Here is a 22800-nt window from a genome sequence, read left to right as displayed (position 1 = left end):
TACGTTTAACCAATAATTATTTTTTCTGATTATATGTAGATTAATAAAGTTTATCCATGCTACTATTCCTAGCATTTTCTTATCCCCTTATATTTATATTTTTTTGGATGGTGTCCCATCCCCCAGAATATAACAAAATATTCAAAGGCACAATCAGTTCCAGCGGTTAGCGAGATCTTAAACTTTATCTGGACAGACAAGACACCTTGCTACTTTAATATGGGTTAGTACAATTCAACCATATTAATGGATTTATTATCGCTTTGATCTTACACCAGATTTTCATGTTTTCTAATATGAAACTCGCAGCGGGCTAAAATAACAATACCCCACAATACCCATTTTCCTCCTACTTTAAGAACGAAATTACCAATAAGTGATTTCCATGTTAGCAACCTAAATTACGACTTTTTCCCCTCTGTCTTAATATCCACGTATATTCCATATCCAATACCATATTAATAGAATGTGAAGACTTACAAAAAATGAAAAAAAAAGCAAATGAATTATTTTAAACATGTATTATTGAATACTAATATACAACATTCTGGCAGTTTTTAAAAACATTTCTAATCATTTATAAATATACACAACAACAATACTAATCCTGTAAAACATCACAATTTTTATATGGGTCTGCTTAAATATACAAAAAGCCTTTAATTTGATATGATGACCATGAAATTATATATCTAAGCAAAGTGGCAGTTGAAAATTATGAAGTTTTACTTATTTAACATATTTATCAAATATAAAATTTTGTACACTCCATTTTGTTCCCATATAGTTCAAATTTTCTAATTCATACCATTAACTTAAATTTACAAATTTTTTAAAGTTTGATAAATATGATAACATTTTAGTTGTTTCTTTTTACATATGTTGATGAAATCTTAATTTATGATAACTAGATATTTCATTTTTTAATTCTTTTTACTTCACAGATTACATTTACCAGGATTTTAACAAAATTTAAATGGACTATAAATATTTTTTATGTCATGTGTATTTACATTTTTATACAAAACATTTGATAGTGGGGGTAAAGATTAAAATGAATATCATCCATTTTAATTTCCAGCTTTTTTTGATGCTTTGTTAAAAACGTTTGGTTTAATTGTTTCACGGGATTATTTATTATTATTTATTTAATACTATCTATCACATTTATTTATAACAAAATTAATTAAACCTAGCCATTTTATATTGTTATACTTTACAACATTAAAAGACAACTAGAAGTAAATGTTTTTTTTTTATAATTATAATAACTAAAATACTTTTTGAAATTATGGAAGCAATCATTTTCAGCAACTTATGTATAATATGGAAGACAAAAATACATAAAAGAGATGTTTTTTTTCATTGATTTTTTTGGAAGAATAAATTGGTCAGTTTATAGTGGAAGACTGATTTTTTAGTATCATAGGATTACGCCCTAAAATTCTTATTATTTGGTGTTGAAAAGCAAAAAAAAGTAAGTTATATTATGAAAATAAAATTGATTTCACTTAAAAAATAATCGATTGCTATTAAAACACCAAAAAATATTGTTTTGAGCGGCGGCGGATCACATAAGTTTACACTATGGTTCTAAATGGTATGAAAATATACATATATATATTTTAGATTAAAAAAAGCATTAAGGGAAAGAAGAAAAAGTTTTAAATAATCATTTTTTTGTTGTTAAAAATTTTGAAAAATTGGAAAATTAAAATTTTTTTTAAAAAATAGCTGCACCGTAATTATCTGCTATTAACAAAAAGATTTAAAATTCTTAATCACACATTGTTTAAAATTTATCTACTAAAAAATGATCTTAAAATACGAAAAAATATAAGAAAAAATAAACATAATTGTCCTATTTATATTCTTGAAAAGGGAAAAGGAGTTTTTTTTGTCATTTTTTGACTAAATGATTGTCAGATACTATAACTTTTATATTATATACATAAATACTTGAATATAGTTACAGGTATTGATATACAATTTGATTTTTTTATTCGCACATTCTTACGAAAGAGAAAAGCACTGATTTTACTCTATTTTAATCATTTTAACACTGACTTTTTTTTGTTTAAGTCTTTTATCATTTATATTATTTTGCTAAGACATTTATTTTTAAAATATATTTATCGCAAACATGTTTGTCATGCATAATTAAAATCAAGATTATTTATAAAGATCGAAAGTTTACTTTTAGTACATTGAAAAAACTTTGTAAAATTATGTTTTTCTTTATAGATAGCCTTGATTAAAATAATAAAATAAACTACCAGGATGAATACTGAATTAAAAGGAAGGAAAAGTATAATAATAATAATAATAATCAATTAGTTATAATATTTTATTGTGCACACAACCACACTAACTGTCCGTACATTGTGTATACGTTTTGTGTACACTGTACAATGTGGTCACATTACACTGGTTCATTATTTTGTTCACCATATTATTTAGGAAGACAATTTTGGAAGATATAGTCTTGTTATTGATATAAAACTTGCTGAATTTTGACTCATCTTGGCTTGGTGTGAAGAAGAAACATGACGTGTGGTAGGACAGACGGACAGAGAATTATGAAGAGAGAGAGATTTCCTTGACCCGGACCCGTGACAGCTGGTCACACTGTCACAGAAGTAACAAGGAATTTGGCACTGTGAAATGGCTGAAAACTCTTAGTTTAGAATTCAGAGTGGTTGAGCAGCTGTGAGCTTAGAGTCAATGGCCTGTAACGTTCTTGTTGCTAACAGAATATTAACAAGAATAAACATAACCACAGATGCTGACCAAAAACACAAAAGCTGCGCTCAAATGCCGTCCATTTTAGAAATGATAATGGCCTCTGGTAAAGGTACAATTTTTTGCTTGTTTTCCATGTTTTTTTTGTGTGTTGATGTTTCGTAGAGTTTTTTTTTATCTGATGTGCAGCATTTTCTTTAACAATGGTTGAGTCTCACAGTCCAATGGTTCACAGTCTAATTTCTCGTCCATCTCACACCTAAACATTATTTTATGTTATTGCATTTATGGAACAAGAATAGCTTTCACTAAAACTGGTGCTTTTTTGAAATAAAAAAATGGTTACTGTTGTTTCATGTAAACCCTAAACATTGCCATCTAAAATCACCTCAATATTAATAATTAGTGAAAAAGTGAACATTGGATGCCTTTTTTTCTAAAAAAAACATAAAAATAATATTAATTCTTAAAAAAAATAGATTATTATTTTTTTAAAAGTACGTTTATGAAAATCATAATTTTGAAAAAATATATATAAATATAAAAAAATCTACTTACTTGCATCTTAAGCAAGGTCCAGACTTGACATCCACAATAGCTCCAGCCTCGTAGAAGTTACCTTCCACCTCACATCCGGTGACCTCGGCCTGAACGACCTCTTCCTCCACGTTGCTGCCACCGAAACCGAACCAAGAAGCCAATGAGGGGCTCTCCGCCATGTGTTGGATGTGACGAGTCACATTATGCACCGACATCTTGACAGGGCACTCATATCTGGGACAACAGAATCCAGGTATGATTTCTTCTGAACAGCCGGGGATTGGAGGTGGACAGCTCTGTTGAAGGCAGATAATGTCACCACGGAAACAGAAGCAGAAATCACAAGGATTGTCCCTGGGTATTTGCTGTGCTGAAACATAAATTTTACCCTCAAACAAACAGGCTCCAGGTCCTATTTCTCCAAAGTCAATATTATCATAGTCAACATAATCTCCAAGAGCACTGGATGCTGTGCCATATGTTCCATCCTCATTTAAGGGAATACCAGCTGGGGTTACAGTTGTTTCATAACCTGCCTCCGCCAAGGTTGTTGTAATCAAAGTAGTGAGCTGTGTAGTAGAAACTGGTTTTGGTGAAGATATCAATGGACGAAGAGTAGTTTCTGTTGGTATAACTGGTCTAAGGGTTGTTGCAACTGAAACAATAAGAGCATCTACATCAGTGATGTTATCATTATCTTCAACTTCTCCACCTTCACTATCGTAATCTTCAGTGTCATCATCCTGAACTTCAGCAGAACTTACTGTCGTCTTGATAAGATCAGATTCTGATGAGGATTCAGTTACTTCCTCAGAACAATCATATGTTGGACAACAAACTCCTGCTTCAACTGGGAGTACTTTGCAATTTTCTTGAGGTGGTGCAGGACATTCTTGTTTTGCACAAATAATCTTTCCTTCGACACATTGGCACAACTCACAAGGATCCTTACTTGGAACATCGGCTAAATTAGCAATTATCATTCCTTTGTAAAGACAGAAATCAGTTGACATTGGTTTCTTAGTTGTAGGTGTCAATGTTGTAGCTATTTCTTCAACATTCTCTTCAGTAGTTGAAATAAGGGCTTCAGTTACTCCGGCTGATACATCTGTCCCTAAAGAAGCAGATGTTGTCATTTCTTGTCCGCCAGATACACCCTGTGTTGCAACTGTTGTTGCAATCGATGGTTCTGTGTTCTTTTCAGCTTCTGTTGTTAGTTCTACACCAGTTCCAGAGTCAGTTGTATATAATGGTGATTCTGTTTCAACTTCAAGAGCAGATGTTGTAGAAGAAGCATCAGTGCCAGAAGCTTCTGTTGTCACAATTGGTAGATCAGTTTCTTGTTCATTTCCAGTTGAGGCAGTTGTTGATGTTCCTGTAGTTGCTGATGTTTCAGATGATGTCACAGGAATATCTGTTTCAGTATCAATCTGAGTTGCTACTTCTGATGGTACAGTTGCTTCTGAGTTAACAGTGCTAGTTTCAGTTATAGTTACTGCATTAGGTGGTTTACTATCAGTTGAACTTTCTGTTGCAGGTGAATCAGTAATTTCTTCAATAAGAGTTGATACTTCTTCTTCGCCTTCTGTTGAAGCAGATGTAGTTTCAACAAAAGAATCTGTAGCTCCAGAACTTTCTGTTGTTACAGCAGCAGCAGAATCAGTATTTTGTTCAGCAGCACTTGATCCTGATGATGATTCAGTTCCTACATTATTAGGTACTGATGTTGTAACACTGGGTAATTCTGTTTCAGAAGTGACTGATACAGTTTCTTCTGTAAAAACTTGTTCACTTTCTTGCTCAATTGATTCAGATGTGTTTTCAGCAGGAACTTCTGTGCCTTCCACAACTGACATTTCAGTCTCTATATCAAAAGGAGCTGATGTTGTTTCAGTAGGAGAATCTGTCTCTGAAGAAGACTCTGATGTAACAGCTGGAGATTCAGTGTCAGGTTCTGTACCTGCCTCTGTAGAGGCATCTGTTGTAGCAACAGCTTCTTCAACAAATTGTGCAGGTGTTGTTTGAGCAGGAATATCTGTATTAGCAGTAGCCTGTGTTGTAATAGCTGTTTCTTCATCAACTGTTGCAGATGTGATTTCCAAAGGTGATTCTGTGTCATTATCTATAGGAGCCTGAGTTGTAACAACTGTTACTTCATCAATTGCTGATGATGTAGTTTCATTGGGAATATCTGTACCTGCCTCTGTAAAAGCACTAGCTTCATCAATTGGAGCAAATGTAGTTTCAACAGTAGAATCTGTGTCGGTATTAGAAGAGATTTCAGTTTCTGGTTCAGTTGTTACAAAAGTAGTTCCAAAGGGAGATATGGATGTTGCTGATGTGATAACTTCTGAAGCTGCCTCTGTAGTTTCAGTTGAAGATTCGGATCCAATTCCAAATGGTTGTGATGTTGTAGCAATTGGTGATTCTGTTTCAGCATCTGTTGAAGATGGCTCTGTTGGAAAAACTACAGCTCCACCGTTTAGATTATCATCTTTGTTTGCTTCTGTACTTGCAATCAATTCTTCGGTCACTGAATCAGTTGAAAATAATTCATTTACAGATGTAGTTGTCTCTGGAAGTCCTGAACCTTCCTCAGTTTCTACAACCCCATCAGTCGATCCAGTATCAATACTAGTTGCAGTTGTTACCTCAACTTCTGGTAAAACAGTTGTTTCACCAGCAGAAGTAGATAGATCCTGGGTTGGGGAAGTTGCTGAAGCTATTTCTGTTTCTGTTGTACCTACAACTGATTGTGCTTCTGTCTCAGATGTCTCAACAGCATCACTAGTACCTGTAGTCAGTTCAGGAGAAAATGTAGTTTGGTTTTCTTCAGTCTCAGTTTCTGGTTGTTTGGTAGTGACTGTATTTATTGTTGTTTCTCCATCAATAGTTGAAGTAATGGGAGATGAAGTTGTGGTCATTTTATCAGTTTCTGAAGAGACTGTTGATTCGAAACCTGAGCTAGTTGATGAATCACCCTCAATGATAATCCCATTATCTGTATTTACTTCTAGGACTACACTAGATCCTTCTGAACTACAATCAAAGCTAGTTGGGCAGCATTTTCCCTCAGTGTATACTGGCTTACAACCATTGTATTGGTCAGGACATTCCATCTTAGCACAAACAACAGTACCATTGTAGCATTGGCACAGATTACATGGATCAGAATCTGGAACATCTTCAAAATCCGAGTAAACTATTCCATCCTTGATACAAGAACCTGGTTCAACATAATCATCATCAACACCATCATCTAATATTTCAGTAGTGCTCATTATTGGGTCAGTTGAGTCACCTTGTTCAGTAGTGGCAGAACTGGCTGTACCTGATTCAACTAGAGGGAAGTTTGTGGCATCTGCATCTAATTCACCATGTACAGTTGCTGTTATATCATATGATGTTGTAGATTCTAAACCTGAAACAGTTGTAGTATCTTCACTTGGCTTTTCTGTAGAAACTAGGGTTGTTGTTTCAATATTACTGCTGCCGGTAGAAGATTCAGTGTCATCAATTACCTCAGTGGCTACACCAATTTCTTCTACCAGTGTATCAGTTGCCATTGTAGATTCCATATGTGATGCAGGTTCTGGACCTGGCATTTCATCTCCAATACACTCAAATGATGGGCAACATTCTCCTTCAATATAAACCTCAGTACACTGAAGATGTTGCGGTGCTGGGTGACACTGAAGTTTCTCACAATCTACAGTTCCATTGCTGCAAGTACAGGTTGTATCACATATTCCCTGAGCTGGAACCTGTAATCCATCATTGTATACTTCACCATTGACCATACAGGGGAGACTGAATGAAGGAGGACTTGGAGGCTGGATGGTGATAATATCAGGTATACCAGGGGTACCACAGTTAAATTCAGTAGGACAACATTCTCCAGGGAGAGTAGGTAGTGCTGTGCAGTTCTCTTTTCCTAGTGGCTTTAGGCATTCTCTAGTTGCACATATTATCTCTCCATAGTTGCAATAGCAAAGGTCACAAGGATTTGCAGATGGAATGTCCTCAAAATCTTGATAAAACTGGCCATCATAGAAACAAACTCCTTCTGGTTTTACAATTGCTTCTGTGCTTTCTACAAAAGTACCATTTTCACTGTCAACATTTTCTTTGTTATCATTACCACCAGTGAGTGTCTGACATTCAGGGCCGCCAAGGATAAGACAGACAACAGGATTTGGTGTAGTTGTTACAATTTCTGTCATCTCAGTTACAACTGTTGCTACTTCAACAACATCAGTTGATATTTCTTCACTCATGGTAGCATTAGTGACTGATTCTGTTTCTTCCTCTGGTGTGCTATCTGTTGTGGATAGAGTTTCAATGTCAGATCCAAGTCCTTCAATTGTGGTTGCATCAGTAACTGTCTCTGTTCCTTCCTCTGGTGTGCTATCTGTTGCAGTTTCGGTGTCAGATCCAAGTCCTTCACTTGTGGTAGCATCAGTGACTGTCTGTATTCCTTCCTCTTGTGTGCCATTTGTTGTGGAAAGAGTTTCAATGTCAGATCCAAGTCCTTCAATTGTGGTAGCATCAGTGACTGTCTCTGTTCCTTCATCTGGTGTGCTATCTGTTGCAGTTTCAGTGTCAGATCCAAGTCCTGTAGAAAGGTCAGTAACATTTTCCTCTGTATCAGTATCAGCAGAGCTGGTATTAACTTCAGTTGGGGAATCAGTGTTTACCTCTGCTCCAGAGTCAGTACTTGATTCAGTAGGGCCATCTGTGACTAAAGCAGGAGAGTCTGTAATAGGTGAATCTGTAATTCCACCAGTGCCATCGGTTATTCCGGAGTCTGTGTCTGAAACTGTTGTGACAGTCATACCATCAGTTACTTCTACAGGTGAGTTTGTTTCTGTAGCAGGTGATTCAGTATTTCCAACAATACCATCAATGATGGTAGGGTCTGTGCTTGTAACTATTGATTCAGTTTGGCCTTCAGTGACTGTAACAGTTGATTCACTTGTACCAGTAGAACCTTCAGTTACTACTGCAGAGATTTCAGTTGAAGATAATCCAGTAATTTCAGATGAAACTTCATTTTCATCAACATAAGATTCAGTTGCTTCAGAAGTAAATTCTATTTCAGCGGAACCCTCAGTTACAGAGGAGTTTGTTTCTGTAACAATTGATTCAGTTGTGGCAGCAGGTTTGTCAGTTTCTGAAACTGATGTTTCTGTAGTATAAGACTCAGATGTTTCATCATCAGTGGTTTCAGTTACTCCAGCAGTTAAGTCAGATTCAGTGACAGTTGAGTCTGTTGCTTCAGTGGCACCGACAGATGGAATGGTGGATGGTTGAATACTATCTTCAGTTGCTTCAATTGTAACAACACCTTCTTGTCCAGACTCCAGAGGGCTGACACCAAGCTCTGGGGTCAGATCATCAATTTCAGATGTAATAGATTCAGTCACCTCTGTTACTAATTCAGCAGTTGTTAGATCAACATTAGTTTGAGTAGAAAATTCACCAGTGCCTTCAACAGAAGAACTTGTGCTGGTATCTGTTGCAGTTTCAGCAACTATGCTGGATTCTGTAGAAACACTGGAGACTTCGAGGAGAATGTCTTCAACTGAAGTAACAGCATTTGTCGGATTTGTTGGTTCAGTAGCTTTCTCTGTAGTATCCTTATCTTCAGGTGAAGTTGATGCAGTTGTAATATCCTCTGTTTCTGTAGATTCTGGTGAACTTGATGCAACTTGATCATCATCAGGGAATACAATACCAAAATCTTCTGTAACTGTATCTTCTGTGGCACCACCAAAAGAGCCAGTGGTTGTAAATGTATCCTCTGTCAATGTTGATGAATCGACAATGGCATCTATAGTGGTTGAATCTGGAATGATTGATTGCAAAGTAGTGCCTTCAGAAACATTGTTTCCATTTGTTACAGTTTCTTCTGATTCTGTAGTTATACCAATGTCTGTAGTACCATCAGTTGTAGGTTCTTCTGTGATACCAGAACAGTCATATTTAGGGCAACATTGTCCTTCAGGAATAGGCAAGGCTCTGCAGGAATCAGACAAAGGTTGAGGACAATCTCTTGTGGCACACACAACCTCTCCGTTGGCACATTGACAGAATTGACAAGGATCATTGCTAGGAACATTAGCCAAATGATTGTACACAGCACCATCTTCAGCAACACAAATCTTTTTATCATTTTCATCTGTTACAGCTTGATAATCATCACTTCCAGCATCATCATAATAAATAGTATCTGTAGTTGCAGTATCAGTAGATTCATCATCCTTATCTTCTGATGCACTCTCAATTGGGCTTGTAGTGTCTGATGCTAAACCACTAGTGGTTTCATCTACTTTATCTGGTGAGACTGTTGTAATTGTCATTTCATTTCCATCAGTAGCCACTTCAGTCGTTATTTGATCAGTGACAGACACACCTGATTCGCTTGTGCTTGACATGCCAACAACAAATCCGTCAATAGTTATAGTTGTGGAAGGGATCTCAGGAGTTTCATCTGTCTTGTCTTCAGAGGTAGAAGGTGAAAGGGAAGTTATTACAGTGTCTGTTGAGGATTCCGTAGATTGATTAACCTTATCTGTCTCCTCAGAATTATCAACTACATTTGTAGTAGATACTTCATTATTATCTACAATTGTAGGCTTAACAGTTGTAACTTCACCGTCAGGACTGGTGACTTTGTCCGTCTCTTCAGTAATGCCAACATTACTTGTAGCAGCTTCTTCAGTGATGTCTAAAATTTCAGGTTCAACTGTGGTAGCATCACCAGGTTGAGTGATTGATTCTTCTGTTGTTGTAGTATCAACAGGACAAGCATATTTTGGACAACATTCATTTTCTTCTTTTTCAACAGGAATGCAATCAGGGCTTTCAGGTAGAGGACAATCTTGTACAGCACAAATAATGCTTCCATTCACACATTGGCAAAGTTGGCAAGGATCGACATTGGCAACATTTTCAAGGTGCTGGTACACAATACCAAATTCGGTCATACAGGTTTCTCCTTCAAAAACAATGTTAGAAGTTGTTGTTTCTTGTTCTGTTGCAGTTTCACTGAGAGTGGTTGTTTGGTCAATAAGGGCAGCGGTTGCAGCGACATTTTCTTCTGTTTGTCCCTCAGTAGAAAAAGATGTTGAAACCTGTATGCTTGGGACTGTTGTAGTATCTTCAATTGATTCTCCCTTGCTTGTTGTAACACCTTCACTTGAAACATCTCCCTTGCTTGTTGTTTCAATATATGATTCTTGTGTGGTAACATCACTTGTTTCAGTTGTCAACTCTCCCTCAGATTGTCCTTCTGTTGTAATATCACCTCCAGCAGTGATTTCATCAACTAGGGCGGCAGTTGTTAAATCAGTTGCATCTCCTAGCTCAGGTGTTGCTGTAGGTTCATTTTCTGCGGAAGTTGTCGTTTCAATATCAGTTCCAGAAGAAGTTGTAGTTTCTTTGTCATTTTCTGTTGTTGCATCCATGTTGGCACCAATAGTTGTGGAATCTATTTTTGTATCTTCACTTGCAGTTACAATTGAAGGAGTTGAATTTTCACCAATAGTTACTGCATCACCCTCATAATCATCATAATCAGAGGTATCATCATAGTAAATATCACTGCCACCAGTCAAATCTTCTTCTGTTGTAACATCTGCTTCAGTAGTAGACACATTATCTACTTTATCACCAGCGGCCGATTGTTCATCAGTGAAGCCAAGAATAGAGGAAATGGTAGAGCTTACTGTATCAACAATAGTTCCAACAATTGATTGAGGACTGGTCTCATCACCAATCACATTTCCACCTGTAGTTATTTCAACAATGTTTTCTGTAGTTAATTCATCATCCTTCTCAGATGTAACATCAGTTACATCACCAGTAACAGATTCTACTGAAGTACTTTCTGTGGTTGCAGGAATTTCATCAACTTTGCCAGTTGATGCCTCTGTCTGGCTATCTTCAGTTACAGAAGCACTCTCAGTTGTTACTACAACATTAGCATCCTCAGGTACAGACTCAGTAACAACTCCAACCTCCTCCTCAATATCAATACCTGCCTCAGCACTCTCTGTTGTTACAACAACATTAGCATCCTCAGATACAGATTCAGTGACAACTCCAACTTCCTCTTCGACGTCAATACCTGCCTCAGCATTCTCTGTTGTTACAAGAACATTAACATCCTCGGATACAGATTCAGTGACAACTCCAAATTCCTCTTCTACGTCAGTACCTTCAGTAGTTAATTCCTCTTCACCTGTAGTTGTTTCCACATCACCAGTTGAAGAATCTTCACCAGAAGCAACATTCTTGATCGTTGTAACTTCTACTGTAACGTCTTGGCTGGATGTGGTAGATTCATTTCCTTCAGATTGCTCTTGGGCAGTTGTAGCAGTGGAATCACTTCCAAGATCATCAGTATCATCATAAAAAATGCCTTCAGTTGTTGCAGATTCTGTGGTAGCTTCTTGAACTCTTGTTGTTTTCTTATCCTCATCAAGTCCTTCAGCCGTTTCAATGCCTGATTCAGTTGTCATCACATTTGTTGCGGTTTCAATTGGAGAAGCAGTGGCATCAACAGGGAAAGTTGTGGAAAGCTTGGCATCATCAACTTCTGTAGCAGATGTAGTTTCAGTGACAAAAGTAGGAGCGTCTGTCACAGCTTGATCAATTGTTGTTGCACTCTCAATTTCTGGCTTGGGAGGAAGAGTCGTCAATGGTCCTAAAAAAAGCAAGAATTAGTGAACAAAGAATTTGCTATTTAAAACGAAAATTAATTTTTTTAAGCTGAAATCTGCCTATTAAAATAAAATTATCAACTAGGGAAAAATCTTTGCAACCAATATTGATTTTATTAAAAGCATAAAAAAATTGAGAAATTAGTGCTAAAAGTATAATAATGAAAGTTTAACAAAAAGAAGAGATATAAAGATACTTACTGCAGTTGTAATTTTCAGGGCAGCATTGTCCCTTGGAGGGGGGAACTGGTTCACATGAGTCTGTCTCGCCTTCAAGTGGGCCCAGGCATTCCTAGAAATAATTATCATATTAGACTAATAGAAAAGAATTTGTCTATTATTATTGAATTATTATGAAACTGCCGGATACGACCCTAGAGGCCTCTAGTGGAATTTCAGGTGTTGGGATATGCCGGATTCCCTATTTTTGATTTAGCATTGAAAAGAAAAATTTTAAAAAATTGGGGGAAGTAATTTTTTCTATGGGCGATTTTTCTTGGGTGGGTGCACTCCCTTCATTGTAAAGGAAAATTATGTCGGTTCAGTGGTTAGTGAGATCATTCGGTACAACATATAGACGGACAAACATCATGTTACTATATAAGTCTCAATTTAAATTTCACGTATATTATCTAGTTTTAAAACAATGCATTTTGTAGAAAAATCTTTAATTCAAAGCTAAAATAAAGTTTTTTAAATACTGTAAATCTACTGGTATCCAAAGTTTTAGCATCATGTTCTCTCATTCATTGACTTGATTAGTTAGTGCAAACTAGTGGAGTCCAACTTTTCAATTAATTTTTGGCATTATCAACCTAGTGAACCTTCCCTGTGTCGAGTTTCTTTATTATGTTTTGGGAGATACTGAACTGATTAAAGACTATGTTAAAGTTAGCATACCTGTATAGCACAAACCATATCTCCATTCAAACAATAACAATGCTCACAAGGATCCTCAGTTTCAACATCAGCACCGTTGGCGTAGAATAATCCGTTATTGTAGCAGCCGCCGTTCAATCCGTTGGGTCTGGTTGTTGTCATTATAACGGCACTGTCTTCCTTTTTATCAGATTCTGCTTCTAGTTGATTTTCATCGCCTTCTAAAAAGATTTAAATTGTATGAAAACCATAAAAGTAATAAGATAGACAAGATAATACTATTTAGGGCTAAGTGATAGACAGATGGATAAATATTTATATGTATATTGTATTATAGTGGCCGATTTAAGTAAATAAAATATACAGAGTGAAAGAATTTATCCAGTATGGTTCAAAACCGATTAATATCCGCTTGATTAGAACCAGTTCTCAGCCATACTGAAAAATCATTTATTTCATCTTATTACAGACAATTTTCCAGGAATATTAAAATAAAAATCATAGAATTTATACCAGTTTTATTAGCCAGGATTAATAATTCAGGTATAATAAGAATAATTCTAATCTTAATATTTTTCATTTCATTTTCTGCGGAAAGCTGTCTATAATGCTATGCGATAAATAAGCGTAGAAAAAAACTGAAATAGATAGCTAAACTAATATCATGTATAGATAAATGCATATTACATCGTATCAGCACGCAATAAATCCTCAAATTTCTTCATGCTAAAAACTTTCACTCAATGTCAAATCAAATGCATCATAGGGGCGTGCACATAGGGGGGTAAATGTGCATTGAAAGAGGATGGAGGGAGGGTAAATTGCATATCTAATGTTACAATATTACAAGATACAAGGATGCAAATTTAAACAATGGATATACAGGGTCATTCAAGAGAAATGATTTTTTTAAAAACTTAATTATGCATAGAAAATAAAACAATTATGTAAATTGCTTTTTATATTTGGAAAACCTATTATGAGACATTTATGTTACAAATATTTAAAAATTATTATTTCAACAAATTATGCCCAAAAAACCGGTTTTTCCAGAGACCTTTTTTTCGAAGATTTATGGATTTAAAGGGTGTGCAAAAAATACACACATTTTTAAATTTCAAATTGCGTGACTTATGTTAATAGTAGAAAAATGTTGCGCATACCGTTGGAATCGTCATAAGCTCTAATTTTTGAAAATATAGGACCCGTTTTTGTGCTATTTGTAGTTTAGGAGCTACATTGAAAAATGTGAGGAAAAGGTTGAAAAGTTTTAAGTAATTGAATCATTTTACCTTGTAGCTCTTATAATATATGTATCACAGGAATGGATTTAATATATTAAAAAACTAGAGATTATGACGATTCTAACGATATGCATAAAATTTTTCTACTATTAATACAAGCTGCGCAATTAAAATTTCAAAAAGGTGCGCATTTTTTTACAACTCTAAAATCAATGAATCTTCTAAAAAAAGGCCTTTGGAAAAACCGGTTTTTAGGGCATAATTTGTTGAAATAATCATTTTCGAATATTTGAAACATAAATGTCTCATAATAGGTTTTCCAAATATCTAAAGGATTTTACATTATTGTTTTATTTTCTAGGCATGATTATGTTTTTTAAAAAATCATTTCTCTTGAATGACCCTGTAGAATATGTGGATATATGTCAATAAGGGACTATTTATCGTCAATTTAGGTTCCTTATGTGTTGGTCAGTTCGTTCATCCAGTAGGAGGGGGGAATGGGGTAAAAGGGGTGAATGGGGAGTATTGTTATTTAAGCCAGCTGCGAGTATCAATTTATTAGAGTATATCAAAATCTGGTGCAACCTCCAAGAAATAATATATCGATTATTTAAACACATATACTCACAAGATGTTCATTGAAAAAAAGTCAAGAGATCCATATATTGATTAAAGCATACCCTTATAAAGATATATTTTTGAATTTTAGCATATTTCTAACATTTTATTGTTGTTAATTCTTTGTTAGTATTGTGCTACGTTTGGATAATATTGTCCTCGTTATTTGTTAAATATTTTAAAAACTATTTTGATCATAAATAAAAAGAAATTTCTTTTAAGTATCTGTTTTCAAATACATTTTTGGTAGACAACCTGTATTTTGTTTAAAGAATCACATTGAATGCATATTGTCTATTTCATTTAACTGGAATGAACCTATTGGACATATAAGGCATAATTCTATTAAAATTGACCCCTTCGCACCGATACATTCTAAGTTCTATAGATAGGTAGATATTTTAGGTCTTTAGAAAGTTTTTCTTTTACATGTAATACTAGGTTTATTGAAGAAATATTAAACAATTTTTATAGGTTAGGCTTTACTAGAGCTTTGGTAGTTAAATGATTCATATATAAAATTTGTCCAACTGCATAAAAGATTTTGTCCAGAAAGTACATTGGCAGGCTGGCACCTGGCACCATGCCAGGTCCAGGTACACTGACATTTGTACTGGAAACCAAATAATAAAACAGGTAAAATAATTAGATATTTACTTTTTATACATATTTTTCTCTTAAAATTTTATAAGCCCGTTTTCTTATTTGCTCAAAATTTTGGGTACTTATATTTAATTTGATTGGTAGGTTCCAAACTAATGATTATAATATAAAGAATGGGTAATTTTGTTTTCCATCATTGACCACTTACATCAATTAATCTTCTATTGTTTTATCCCTTAAGATACCTGAATATCTAACATTTTCTGTTAATTATATTTTGAGAATAACTATCTCTGATACACTGAACAGACCAATATGCATCTCTGCATCTCTAGTTCAAAGGAAATGCAATCAAGAAAAAGTAAGAAAAATAATTTTCATATTCATGTTGAATCTTTTTATTAATCTTTGTTTCCATCAATTTTATCGGAAAAAAATGCCTTTTATCCTTTCATTTTCTTTTAAACTACTTTCTTCAGTTGAAAGTTGAGAATAGTTATTTATCGTATTGTATCATAGACAGCTTTCCGCAGTTATTAATATCATGCTTATGTTTTAATATTTGAACAAAAATTGCCTATAATGTGATACAATACATGATTTTTCAGTACGGCACATATTTAAAAAAAGTTCATTTACTAAATTTTACAAAACAAAGTGTTTTAAAAACAAAATATTAAACCAACTCATTTAAACGGTTATTTTCCTTGTACTTTGTAAAGTTAAATTTTCAGTCTACTGGGTGCCAATCATCATACCTCAAAAATCCTCCAAACTCTTAGTTTTAGAATTTCGTGGCATGTTTGTTTAAAAAGTTATGAGACCACCCTGCTACCCAAAAAAAGGTTGGTCTCATAGAATTGTTAAATCTCCCAATCACAATATAATATAAAGCAAGCTTATTATAGAATCCTGCTGTGACAGACTGACAATGTCTTACTTTTGAATCGTCCTACGTTGTACTACACATTCATAGAGATGTACTACACGTCTTCGATAGACTTGTCCAAAATTTAAATTCTAAAGGATTCTAATACAAGATAGATTTTTTTTGACACAATGATCTAAACTATCAATACTTTTATGCTAATTAATACATTCCTTAGCTAAAAAAAGAAACAGAAGTACTATTTGAAAATAGAAGCTTAAATAATGTTTGATTGATTTCTAATCTTGAAAATGGATGTATTTTCATTCCTTATACAATATTTGAATTTTGAACCGGGTTAATATAAATATATATACTACACATGGTCTGTAGTATGTAAAACATTCAATTATTAAAATCTCTCACTGAATATATTATATATAAGTACTAGCGGCTACGCCCCTAGAGGCCTCTAGTGGCACTTTAAATGTTTTTTTAAATTTAAAATATGGCTATTTTGCTTTTGACGTTTTTTTTTCGTTGAACTCTCTTTCAAAAATCGATAAATTTAAAAAAAAAAAAATTTCTCTAGGGAGGGTGGTGGTACCCTCCCCCAAAATAGTTATAAACCTTCCCGGGACATATGAGAATCTACCCTGTTAAGGAGAACCCGATCGGTTCAGCGGTTAGCGAGATCCTTCGGTACAAACATACAAACACACAGACAAACATCCTGTTACTTTATTATAAGGATGTTCCAATAAAATAGTAAGTAAATTTTATGTAATTAAAATTTAACAAGGGAAGCATCAAACTAGTCCCCAAAGTTTTATAATAACGTTTTCTTATTTGTTGTATTATAAACTTTTGGGACTTTTTAGTGAATTTTTATTTGTTGGATCATCACGTTGAGTGCTCAAACGTTTCAACCATTAATTGTAATCTACAGAACAGAAGGGGAAATTTTGTGTATCATCATTGGCCATTGTATTATCCCTTTAGATAATCTACAGTAGTATAGGCAGTCGCAATAATTTGTACTAAATTTTGACATCCTGAGCCACAGTATTTAACTGTTCTCTGCTGCCTCACACAACGCAGCCGACGCGGCTGGTTTCCCCTATTGATAAATATTGTTTTGTAATTTTGCTCAGCCCAAATTTTTACTTCGTTACATGAATACTTAGTAAATTTCTTACTTAAAACACAAGTCTGTGTTAGTATGATGTATTACAAGGAAATATTTTTCAAATACTTTTTACTGTTAGGTTTCTCTTGAGACACAACCCAATCTGTCCCGATTTGAAAAGTGCGATTCCAGTTACGTCATATACGTTTCGGGAAAGAAAAAGGGAAGGGGGGAAGAAAAGCTCTTCAAAAGAGATGGGAGAAAAGGGAAGAGATTTTCTTCCCCCCTTCCCTTTTTATATGACGTCACAGGAATCGCACTTTTCAAAAGTGATACAAAATCGGGACAGATTGAGTTGTGTCTTCTCTTGAGAGTATATTAAGCAAGGTATCAGGGCTCTAAAGGGATAAGACAATGGCCGATAAATTGAAGAACATCCTCAATGATGCTGCACAAAATTAATCCTTGTGTAGATTACAATTAGTGGTTGAAACGTTTGGACTAAATGAACCAACAAATCAAAATTCATTAAAAGTTCCCAAAGTTTTTAAGTCAACGAATTAACATTATTATATAACTTTGGGGACTAGTGTAATAAACAAAACAGCCCAATGTAATAAAATGTTTTTTTTTTTGGCTGAAACTTTTCTACCAGTATAAATTTATCAAAATATGTAATTAGTTGTGGAAATTCGAGTATGGCAATTGCTTAAAATTTATAAAGAAAATATTGTTTTCTTCTTTACATTTGCCTAAAAACAACATTTCAATGTAGATAAATAAACTTCAATAGAATTATGATAATTTTCTTTATCAGTCATCACAAGAATATTTGTTTAGTGTAATCAATATTTAAAATTAGTTTTACTTTGTGATTATAATTTTGTTATGATAGGTAACTCTTGTTAGATTTTTTTTATTATCAATATGATTATATTTAAGGTGTGCCTGAATATGGGTATTTAGGCATAGGGATAGGACAACCAAAGAATTATTTGACATATAGACTATTGGCCAGTCAAAGCTGAAAATTATTGTTTCAGTGAATATTTTTGTATGGATAACAATTAGATTTATTTTAGATAGTTTTTACGGGTCATGTAAAGAAAACGAAATTGCGGGTTTCGTCGCATTTTCACAGTAGCTTTTGGAAGGTTATTTTAGGTAAGGTAGTGTCAATGATTGCCCTTCATGTTAGAGCAACCCACAGGGGCTAGGAATAGGAATAAAGCTACTGTGAAAATGCGACGAACGAAACCCGCAACTTCGTTTTCTTTCCATGATCCTTTTTTTTTCAAAAATATTTTAAGATTTTCTTTGTTTTTACTGTATTACCATTTACTATTTTGTCAGTATGGCTCTGAAAACGATTAATATCCGATAAATTAGAACCAGTTCTAAGTCATCTGAAAATCACGTGTCGCATCATATTATAGACAATTTTCTAAAAAATATAAAATTAAAAATCATCTTATAATTTTTTATTTTACTTTCTTCGGAAAGCTGTATATGATACGATGCGATAAATAATTATTCTTGTTCATACGTAATATATAGTCAAAATTAGTTTTTTTTAGAGTGATTATCACTGTACATGAAAGTTAAGCATAGGGCCATGTTTAATAGTTTATGAACGCTCTGGTCAAATTAATTTTTACATAAATTAAAGTTAATGGCACGGCGTATATTCATCCAACTATACGTTCACAAAAGTGAAGATGCGCGCCAAAATTTTACTGTTTTGCAACGATAAAATATGAATCTGATAAAAAAAGGATTAAAAATCACGGAAGAAGAGTTTTGGCCACGCCATAATGGCTTCAATTTATGTTTTTCTTGGCGCTTTAAAGGAATACTTTTTATTATTTGGTTGATTTTTATAAAATTTAGATAATGCCATTGAAATTCTTAAACAGTTGTATTTTATATTTAATTTGATTTCGACTAAAATACACACTAAATTAGGATTAATTAATTAATGAAATTAATAGGTTAGCAATAAACACTTTATTTCAATGCTAAATAGTTGACCCATACTACTCTAATTGTGTGTCAATACTATGGTTTTAGGCCTAACATTGTTATATCATGCTTTTTTTTTTACATATTTTTATTTAAAGAATGTAAAATATGTAGAGAAAAAAATTACCATAATTGATAGAGATTTTACTTAAGAATTATAGACAATAAATAAGTAAAGTTTAAAAAAAACATACATCTTAAAAGTTTTTGAATTTTAAAATAAAACGGCTAAAACTTGAATAGTATTATTTGTATGGAAAAAAGTAAGAAAATTCGAATTTAAGATAAATATATAGAATGTCACACGCCTAGCTACTTTTTGTAGAATTAAAATAAGTCTTAAAATATGTCAAACTTGAAGTTTAAATATCTGCTTTATTTCAAGAAGAAATTTATTAGTGTTTAAACAAAAAGGAATTATTTTATTTTGATAGTAAAAATTGCGGAAACTTTTTAATAAAAATCGTCCAAATTTAAAATTATTTCAATTTTATTAGGGAAAGAATAGTTATTCATCGCATCGTATTATAGACAACAAAACGATAAGTTATAAGATTAATTTAGTTTTTGTTGGCCTGGAGGGTCTGAATGCCCGGTCCAACAAATATGGTGTTCATATTATGATTGGTCATTTTACTATTCGTAGAAAATTGTATTTAATACGATTAAAGATTTTTCAGTATATTTTTCGAAGCCATACTGGAAATCGTAAATAAGGTAAACCAAAAATCTTATTTTTTGCATTAATGTATGAAGAATGACACATAATAGTGGTATAGGTAGCAGTTTTGCCCTGCCTTGCTTTTCATTTTGCCACCCCTGAAGTACAGGGGTTATTATACTGTAATGTTGGAAAATAAGAAGATTTTATTGAAAGCCTGCATTCTCAAAACTTTATGTAAAAGATGTTTTAGGAAAATCTTTCCCCTAAATGCCTTTTACAATGAAATAAATAAAATCCCAATGGAACAAAGCTTTTTAAAATAAGATTATATAAAAATAAGACCATCTAACCTTTTTTTCTGCTTTGCTAAATTAATGAGCAGGTTTATTGAGTGTTTTGTACAGAAATTTAGATTTCTTAATATCAAAGCTTAGGTCAATTCCCTTATAAGATACTATATAAAACATATTTGTATAAAATTATCAGGGAAAAAGGGATAGCGAATAATTTAAATACATATTTGAAAAGTTCATTATCTTAAAAATTTGCATCTTCTGATAATAAAGTAGATTTTAAACAAATATTTTTGTTTGTTATTTTATACATTCCATATTTATTCCTATATCCCTAGCAAAAATTGTTTCTAAGCCACTCCTGTAAAATCTTTTTAGCATAATTCACTCTTTTCCTTTTCCCCTGTTTTCCCCTAGTGCTCTTTGAAAACCACCATATGAATCAAAATAGACAAATTTATATTTATACACATTACGGGAATGGATATAGAATAAGTGGATATATTGTCGGGAAAATTTGTGAACACAGTAATAGTGTCTGACTGATTATGACGTAACAAAAAAAATTTGCCAATGAGAGGCCGTTATTAACCAATGGTAAAATTTATAGTGGCCTCTCATTGGCTAATTTTTTTTACGTCATAATCAGTCACTATTACTGTGTTCAAAATTTGTAGTCAATTTAGGTTGCTTAAAGGAACTCATTTATTGATCAGTATCAAGTATGAGATGCAGGGATGGGATAACGAAGGTGGATGCCTGTCCCATTTTAGAGAGCTGTAAGTATCATCTTTTACATGCGAGTACATGAAAATTAATTATATATCGATTATTATGGGGGTTAAAACCCCATAATCATATCAATCCCTCTTTCTAATATTTTCAAAGGTAATGAACAAACACTTTCCGCCGGCATTTTGATGATAAAATTATAATTACTGATCATTTTATATCATGCACAGACACAAATTTTTGAATATACAAATAATTTCAGTTTTTGGGTCAAATGAGTAATATGTCTGTAATGTACAATCTTATCAGCGGAATTCAGGCAATACAGTAAAGTATAATACATTAAAAAGAATATAATGCAAAGAGTAAGCATAAAAAATTTGGAAGGCGGTGAACAAAGTTTCTTTAAATTTTACTTTAGAAATAAAATATTCTTATTTTTAATGGTAGTAGTTATTTTTATTTTATTTTTACTGATTTTGTTGATTTCTTTTTCAAAAATCCAATGAAATCTACTAAAATAAAATAAGACAGATATTTACCAAATACAAATACCAGAAGAACCAACAAAAAAGAGGCAAAATATTTAAATATTTAGCACAAAAAGTCTTATTCAAATTGAAATCTTTGACCCCAGAAGTTGAATATTTTAGTTTAAAAAGCACATCATCTCCAAATATTTAAGCAAATATTTGTGGGGAAAAAATTAGACGGCATTGTCTTCTTTTAGTTTAATGGGTTGTGTAGCCATCCAACTTTTATTATTTTCATTTTTAGGTTAGGTAAGTGTGCACATATTCCAAGGGAGGGGGGGACATCGGGATGTTTATGACACTAGTCCCCCAAGTTTTATAGTAACGTTTTCATATTCGTTGGCTGAACAACTTTGGGGATTTTTATTGAATTTTGATTGGTTGGTTCATTAACTTGTGTGTCCAAACGTTTCACCACTTAGTTGTTATCTATGAAAAGAGAGTTTCTTTTTTTTTTTTACAGAATATGGTTTATTATATTAAAATGCTTACCACAAATATATTTAACCGGGCAACAGACTCCGTCGATATAGATTGGCTTACATCCATCAACCTAAGAAAAATCTTTATATAAAAGTAACAGGATTTCTGTCTGTCTGTGTGTACCGAAGGATCATACTAATCACTGAACCGATATGATTCTCCTTTACAATGTAGCTTCGCATAAGTCTAGGGCAGGTTTATAACTATTTTGGGCTTGGTAAACACCACCCTCCCTCCCCCTCCAAAATTTAAAAAAAAACTTTTTTATTCCAAACTAAAATTGAAAGAATATTTAAGATCTTACTCCATGATTATAGGAGTCTACAATAAACAACACTAAGATCGAATACATTAAAATCTAAGAGTGAAAATACTCAACAACAAAGTTTTACCTTGAGACTACATTCTTGCATGACACAGGCAGTATGGTTTCTGATACAGTAGCACAGATCTTACCTTGAGACTACATTCTTGCATGACACAGGCAGTATGGTTTCTGATACAGTAGCACAAATCTTACCTTCAGACTACATTCTTGCATGACACAGGCAGTATGGTTTCTGATACAGTAGCACAAATCTTACCTTGAGACTACATTCTTGCATGACACAGGCAGTATGGTTTCTGATACAGTAGCACAAATCTTACCTTCAGACTACATTCTTGCATGACACAGGCAGTATGGTTTCTGATACAGTAGCACAAATCTTACCTTGAGACT

At 33.4% G+C, this 22800-nt stretch overlaps 1 protein-coding gene across 1 annotated transcript in view; it reads right to left on the bottom strand.

The window, feature by feature from the left end:
• Positions 1-506: 506 nt before the first annotated feature.
• tnc (tenectin) overlaps positions 507-22800 on the bottom strand; it is a 174314-nt gene continuing 152020 nt past the window's right edge. Inside the window, exons 9-13 of the mRNA XM_080153469.1 lie at positions 22089-22149; positions 12909-13108; positions 12210-12300; positions 3301-11992; positions 507-3001 (exon numbers count right to left, since the gene is read on the bottom strand). Of these exons, the coding sequence (XP_080009595.1) occupies positions 2917-3001; positions 3301-11992; positions 12210-12300; positions 12909-13108; positions 22089-22149 (9129 nt within the window). The 3' untranslated portion in view covers positions 507-2916. The remainder of the gene's footprint in view (positions 3002-3300; positions 11993-12209; positions 12301-12908; positions 13109-22088; positions 22150-22800) is intronic.

The sequence above is a fragment of the Acartia tonsa genome, chromosome 3, assembly GCF_053477335.1.
Source record: "Acartia tonsa isolate MP-2025a chromosome 3, ASM5347733v1, whole genome shotgun sequence".
Classification (NCBI taxonomy): Eukaryota; Metazoa; Arthropoda; class Copepoda; order Calanoida; family Acartiidae; genus Acartia; species Acartia tonsa.
Note: the sequence above shows the minus strand (reverse complement) of the source record. Positions and strands in the feature narration are given on the sequence as shown.